The 7,828-nt window shown below is 45.2% G+C and overlaps 1 protein-coding gene across 1 annotated transcript in view; it reads left to right on the top strand.

Annotated features, from left to right (window-relative positions):
- Positions 1-5,221: 5,221 nt before the first annotated feature.
- grid2ipa (glutamate receptor, ionotropic, delta 2 (Grid2) interacting protein, a) overlaps positions 5,222-7,828 on the top strand; it is a gene marked incomplete at both ends in the record, with an annotated part of 153,290 nt that continues 150,683 nt past the window's right edge. The window contains one exon of the mRNA XM_079520927.1: positions 5,222-5,303. Coding sequence (XP_079377053.1) covers positions 5,222-5,303 — 82 coding nt within the window. The remainder of the gene's footprint in view (positions 5,304-7,828) is intronic.

Below are 7,828 nucleotides of genomic sequence, written 5' to 3'. Positions count from 1 at the left end.
CGCAGTGGGAGAACCCGCCACAGCAGAGATGGCAACAGTGGGGATGTCAGCCACCAATGCCACCCGGGGCTGCACCATGGGCAGTACAGCCCTATGCTCCCAGCAAGGATATATGCCACAGACACGTCACAGCCCGGAAAGCTGGAGAATGAGAGGAGTTTGTCATAAATGTGGGACATATGGTCATTTTTCTGGACAGTGTGACCAGAAACCAAAACGGGAAACTTTGAGGGAAGTCAAGTTGACCGGACCTCATGAATGATGAGAAGGACAGCTAAAGGAGAAGTGTCATGGCTCCTCCATGCTCTTCTTTTTACAGTTGACTTGACACGCCCCTCTCTGTGCTATTGAAAGCATGGCTTTTGTCACCTAGCTGTCATCTGACACTGACCTTTTCTAGATATTGCTCTATCTAGGGGCACTGAGGAAATGTATTGTCACCCCATTTGTGCATTTGGCATGAAGGACGGACATTTTGCTTTTGACACTTTGAGGTTTAGTTTAGGGAAAGAAAGACTTTCTAAGGACAAGAGGAAACAGTGACCCATATGGCAGAGCAGCCTTCTGTCATTACTGTGCCTCAGATGATCACATGGAGAGAAAGTGTTCTATCAAAAGGAGGACATGGCTGCACAGGCTAAACCCATACCGGGATCATGAGCGGTATGGGATAGGGCCTGTTCCATGCAACTATGAGACAGGTGACAGTGTTAATACAACATGCACCAATCCACGACACGCAGAGTGGGATCCATGCAGGTTCATGTCCTTATGTCCTAAACTGTTTGATTTGCTTTATAAGTTCTATTCATTGTCATACAAAAAAGATAGGTTAATAGTGATCATATGAGTATTTTAGATAACTTCATTGAATATTACAGTGAAATCCAATCCAAAAATGAGAATTATATTCTAATTAGTAATACAAATGTTGTTTAATTGTTAGTTAAAATAGGCCTAAAATAGGATAATATGTCCAATATTACTTTGTCTCCTGTCCATTATTCTGCTATTACTAGGTACCGCCGTACCGGTAATATATTGCAGAAAATGTTGAACTGATGGAGATAGTATTAATACGGATTAAACCTCACCATGAGTATTACATGTTTTAGCTCTTAGTTTGTGTGCAGCTTTCCGGATCATGGGTCAGATGATGGTTTCTGCAGGACCATTCATCTGTCCATTATTCCATGAAAGTTGCTCACTAACTAAGAAGGGGGGGAGAAGGAAATATTATTCTTATTAAGTCGATATTGGAATACACTTCCACACAAGTATTAATGTCCATACAGGTACAGGGATCAGCCTCTCCCCGCTCTCCCTTGCTCAGCTGGCAGGGGGGAAGGGGGGTCAGAGGTGCAATGGGTATTTGTGTTTGAACAGTTCACTGGTATTACAGAAGCTGTCCATTGGTATTCTACTTTAATTTATTTTATCTGGGTGTGAAAACAAACAGCTTCGGACTGATAGGGTCATTGTCTAACAGATGTCAAATAACATAGCTTTTGATTTTGTTCATTTTGTTTTGAGTTTTGATTTTGTTCATTTTGTTTTGAGTTTTGTGTCAACCCGACTGTGTTTTACCTTCTCATTATCCAGGGGGGAAGAGGGTAATTACCTACGAAGGGAGACAATTTGGGGAATTTGAACATTTTGGGATTTTTTGAGAAAAAACATTTTTATTTTGGTAATTTATAAAAATATGAATTATGTCTGGGGAATATTAAATTCCCCAGAAGGGGGGTCTGATGTATATTTTGATAGCTTATGCCTCTCAACATATGTCATAATTGTACACAACACTTCGGCCTATAGGAGGTCACATGCAGAGTGCAGGTCTCATGCCTGAGTGGAGAGTTCATCTAGGATAGCAAGTCACTAAAACACTTTAAGATAGTCAGTTTGCAACAGCTGTGTGTTCATCCTGTCATATATAGTGGACACAGTGACTTTAACCACCCAAGAATGCTTTCAACATAGACCACCATGTGGTAACTTGTTGACTGAGAGGCAACAGAGCCTTAAGGGTCAACACACACACACACACACACACACACACACACACACACACACACACACACACACACACACACACACACACACACACACACACACACACACACACACACATGCGCACACACACACACACACACACACACACACACACACAAAGGAACAAGGTGACACCCACATGTTAGAGATGTATAAGATGGACAGGGAATCAGTGAGAGAGAGAGAGAGAGAGAGAGAGTAAGTGAGAGACAGCAGAGAGATACAAGGGGGGACCTAGGCGCTCTGCCTGGGACAAAGGCCTCAATATGCTGTAACTATGGAACGATGATATCTGTAACCTGTCTGTAAAACTGACCAATAAATGGAAAGAAGGATTATGTGCCTGCTTGGATCTCCTATTCATTTCAACAGCAACTTCAACAAAGGAATTAGGTAATCTCCACAGAACCCTGTAAGAAAGTGACATCAAAAGCATTATGTTATACTTTAGCTATTGAAAAATAGCAGATCTACAAGCTCATAGCGCGGCACCGAGTGCCGCGCTACGAGCTTGTAGGTCTGCTATTTTTTTTTAATCGTGAAAATGTACCTCAAATCTTTGAATATATATTATTACACTTTTTTAAATGTTGACGTCAGGCCTAAATGGGTAATACAGTACAGGTTATTAGTACAGTTAGACAAAGAGTATGTATAACAGAAAAATATATCCATTTACACTACAGACATGGTTTATTATAGTAAAACCATGGTGGTCATGCAGTTTAGTGCCCTTTTGAAGGGATTATGAACCCTCTCCACATCCCCTGTTGCGGGGCAGACATTGTGCAGAAAATCGCTGATCTCCAAGCTTGTATAGATTTGGCATTGAGGGGAAAAAAGATATAGATAGAGCCCTATAGGGCGGTGGTTGAGACCTACTACCCTAACAAAGTATAAGGTTTAACCCATTTTGGATGAGGTCGATAAAAAAAAGGCTTCTAAATCCCACAAAAAATCTGAAAAACCCATGTTTCTATGTCAGTGGTGCTCAACCTTTTTCATGTCAAGGACCCCCAGAATGATCTCTATTGGGCCACGGACCCCCGTCTCAAAATATGTTGTTCCAGGGACCCCCCAGAAGCCAATATTTTAGTTCAAAATGTTCGTTCTGAAATATATATTCAAAGCTTTCCGCTACATTTTCGCGACTTCTCGAAAATAGCAGACCTACGAGCTTGTAGATCTGCTATTTTTCAATAGCTAAAGTAGAACAGAATGCTTAAAACACCAAAAGAGGTTCCCGCCCAAAATGCGTTAAGTTGAATGAATTGATGCATTTATAAATGGTGCTTTTATATAGCGCCATTTATCCAGGTATAAATCTATTTTTATAAATCTATCACATTTTTTATCCCACGATTTTGTAACCCATTTTTCACCCCTGTGTCAATTATCTAATGTGATCCTGGGCTCTACAGACCCTCTGCCAACCTAGTCCCCATATATGGGGGACATGGGGAGAGCAACGGACTTGAACTCATGCTTCCTTCATGCCTGAGTGTCCAAGTTGCTCCTTTACACCTGACAGGGGGGAGTTTCCCTGGTTGGACGTAGCGCGTGGAAGGAACACATTATTCCGACCAGTTCCTTTCCCCTCCATCAGGCGCCCCGGCTGGCCAGGGGGAGGCAGTTTAGAGACCAGGATTACTGCATGTTTTTTGTGAGGGTACACGGGGAGAACATGCAAACTCCACACAGAAAGGCCCTTTCGCCAACCCCGCCTCGGGTATGGGCACTGATGACGCGGAGGAGGAAACACGCCGCCAGCACCCACAGCGTCCCGAGCGGGAATCGAACCCAGGACCTTCTAGCTGTGAGGCGACAGCACTACCAACTGTGCCACCGTGCCCCCATAAAAGAAGATTTTGACGGTTCTAGCATGCAGTGATTCAAGGAACCCCAGTTTGACCTGCATTAGTCTACTCTACGGACACCCACTTGATGGCATATTTCTATCTCTGGAATCCCAATTTACATTGTAAAAATCAACGTTAATATCTCAACGGGTGTATAAACTCTCGGGTGTTAAGAGTGTACAAATGGACCCCACTCTAGGGTCCATTTGTACACTCTTTAAGAGTTACAGACCCATACGGGTCCATTTGGTTCCTATAACTATCCATTTAGCTGGGGAGTGGGGACCCCCTTTGGAACTCTGGGGGTCCCGGGAACCCACTTTGAGAACCTAATGATGTAATGTAACCTTGAGCGTATCCATCCATCCATCCGCGGTGTGTGCGTGCGTGCGTGCGTGCGTGCGTGTCTCTGTAACTGTAAGTGGTGCGCCATGCAGCACTGCTGCTGCTGACGACTCTGAGGAGGAGGATCACACACACACACACACACACACACACACACACGCACACGCACGCGCACGCGCACAAGCACACACGCACACACACGCAGGCTCTATATTCAGAGTCGAGTCCCTGGCTGGTGCAAACAGCTCAGTTTCTGGGTCATGTCAGAATGAAGGCCCCATCCACAGGAGCAACAGAGAGAGAGAGAGGGAGAGAGAGAGAGAGAGAGAGAGAGAGAGGGAGAGAGAGAGAGGGTGGGAGAGGGAGAGAGAGAGAGGGTGGGAGAGGTATTTATAGAAAAATGGGGCTTCGCAGTACCTTTTTCTTGCGAAAGTATCATTAAAGGACCAAGTGAGCCTTGTCCCAGTTTTGTGATCGGGGCGCGCGGCGCGGCGATTTAGAGCTTGGGCTGCTTGCTGCTGCTGCTGTGGGCTTGGACCGTCTTTTTTAGCAAGGATGGGGTAGAGTCTGACTTTCAGACGCTCTTTCTTCCTCTTCTTCTCCCCTTGCTCTCTCTTCTCTTCGGTCCACAGCTAGACCGACACCCTGGGCTTGGGTTCTCTGATCTCACCCGCCCAGGACAATCCAGGGGAGTAAAAAAGAGTATAGGAAGACCCTGTACAGATGTGACCCGCCGAGCAGGCTACCGTTTTCGCCGGGTTCTATACCGGGAAGTGTGCGGGCGGGGCGGGGGGTGGTGGTGGGGAGCCGTTTAAGGCCCCCCGGTTTGCCAGTGAGGCGAGGTTCGCGGTTGCAGCGGAAGGGGTGTCGCCTTGTCGGCACCCTTTTTGGCTGCGCCGGGGCCGTTTGATTAGCGAGGAGGGAGACTGGCGGGGACGTGCCCGGCGGCGAACCGGGCGAGGATGAGGCGCTTCCTGAGCCGGAAGGGACGCTTCTCCCTGCGTCAGAGCAAGTCTGGGACCCGGAGCGCCGCCAAGGACTTCTGTGAGTCTCTCCGTCCGTCCGTTTGTTTGTCTGTCTCTTTCTTTCTTTCTTTCTTTCTTTCTTTCTTCAGTTTTTAATGTGATATTTGATGACCTTCTCTGAGGCCAGCTGTGTTCAGATCGTTAGCCCAAAGTCCTAACGAACGTTGGCCGGTGCAGATTAGAATCAGCTTTGTTTGTTTCTGTCGTTCGTTAGTCTAAACAGGTGTGTGTGTGTGTGTGTGTGTGTGTGTGTGTGTGTGTGTGTGTGTGTGTGTGTGTGTGTGTGTGTGTGTGTGTGTGTGTGTGTGTGTGTGTGTGTGTGTGTGTGTGTGTCTGACACTGAAGCCTGTACTGTATAAAGCAGTGGTTCCCCAAAGTGTGGTCCGGGGACCCCCAGAGGGTCCTTGAGGCAGTTCCAGGGGGTCCCCAGCTAAATGATACTTTGGAAGCAATGAATGGACCCTTATGGGTCTGTAACTCTCAGAGTTCAATTAACATTGATTTTTACAATATAAATTGGGGGTCCCAGAGATAGAAATGCCATCAAATGGGGGACTATAATGCATGTCAAACGGGGGGTCCTTGAAATTTAACCCATTTTGGGCGGGAACCCCTTTTGGTGTTAGCATTATGTTATGCTTTAGCTATTGAAAAATAGCAGATCTACAAGCTCATAGCGCGCCACCGAGTGGCGCGCTACGAGCTTGTAGGTCTGCTATTTTTGAAAAATCGAAGAACGACTGACATAGAAACCTAGCCTTTTCAGAAAACTGTCAGGATGTAGAAGACATTTTTAGAATCTGATCTCAGGTCAACATGGGTTGACCGATTATCGGAGCATTTCTACTGTATATACAGTATACGTCATCATCCCGACGGTATCGCCACCACACAAACGGCAGATCTACAAGTCGACGCGGTCGTACGGCGGAGCATATACGTTTAGCATCGCCTCATGTCCCGGCCGTTGCCACGACAACCAAGTGCCGAGAGTATATGTTGATTGTTCGAATTACGTAAATCTGACACAAATTCACACATTGGATTTGCCTCGTAGGCCTTATAGTCCAGGCAAAATAGCATTTCACGAGAAAGTAATTGTAACAAAAGATTTTTCTTCACAGACCATTTCTATGAGGTCTCCAGAACAACATACTAAAAGTCCCAAGAAATCGCAGTTGGGGAAATATGTTTAATTGCATTAATCCAAAATGGCCGCCAATTGGGTTTATTTGGCCAATCTTGGAACACATTTTTGACCATCAGGTAATTGTAACAGATTTTTTTCTGCACAGACCATTTCTATGAAGTCTCCAGAACACCATACTATAAATCCTAAGAAATCCTAGTTGCAGAAATATGTTTAATTGGCATCAATCCACGATGTCTGCCAATAATACCATTATCAGAAATATTGCCAATCTTAGAATAAATTCCTGACCAAGAGGTAATTGTAACAGGATTTTTTACACCACACATCATTTCTGAGAGGTGTCTAGAACAACATACTAAAAGTCCCAAGAAATCCCGGTTGCGGAAATATGTTTAATTGCATTAATCCAAAATGGCCGCCAATTGGGATTATTATCAGAAAAATGGCCAATCTTTGAATATATTCCTGACCAAGAGGTAATTGTAACAGATTTTTTGTCTGCACAGGCCATTTCTATGAAGTCTCCAGAACACCATACTAAAAGTCATAAGAAATCCTAGTTGCAGAAATATGTTAATTTGGCATCAATCCAAGATGTCCACCAATTGAGACTATTATAAGAAAAATTGCCAATATTAGAATAAATTCCTGGCCAAAAGGTAATTGTAACAGGATTTCTTTCACCACACATCATTTAATTGGCATCAATCCAAAATAGCCACCACTTTATTATAAAATGGCATACATTTGAATGATTTTAAGTGATTTATTTTGGGACAGAGTGGTTAATACAAATTGGGTTGCAGTTTGATTAGATACATTTAGAGCCCCCAGCTCATAGGAATTTGTGCAATGTGTTTTTCAGCATACTTATTGTTGGTTGACGAACTATATTACAAATGTATTAGTCAGAGTCCTACAAGAATTCAAGCTGCCCATTGGGCCATGGCTCATTCGTCCATGACTGGTAACGTATGTGCCTGTGGAATGGGGAACCCGGGTTCGTCTCCCGCCCCGGCCGTGGGTACATTGGTGCAGCGGTGTGTATGGGTAACCTCTACAAGTATGTTCCCGCAGGCGGCACAGACCTTAACCTAGTAGTCGGCAGCTCTGTCAGTCTCCCTGGGGTGGAGGTCCCCCAGTCAGTCGAGCCTAGCTCCTGGCTAGCGCGCGTGGACGCGCTTCCATGTGGGGCGGACAAGCTATACGGTGCTGCGTTACTACTCGCCCATTGGGCCATGGCTCTTTAGTCGACTGGTAACGTGACTGGCTACAGAATGTTGTTGGTAACATGTTGAAGTTAAGTACTGCATGCAACATTCTGGTGTAGCACCCGTCTAGAGACTTCTGCAGGGTTGGCTTCAGGGTCCAGCATTCACTGGCATATAGAG

This window comes from Electrona antarctica (genome assembly GCF_951216825.1).
Source record: "Electrona antarctica genome assembly, chromosome: 14".
Classification (NCBI taxonomy): Eukaryota; Metazoa; Chordata; class Actinopteri; order Myctophiformes; family Myctophidae; genus Electrona; species Electrona antarctica.
Note: the sequence above shows the minus strand (reverse complement) of the source record. Positions and strands in the feature narration are given on the sequence as shown.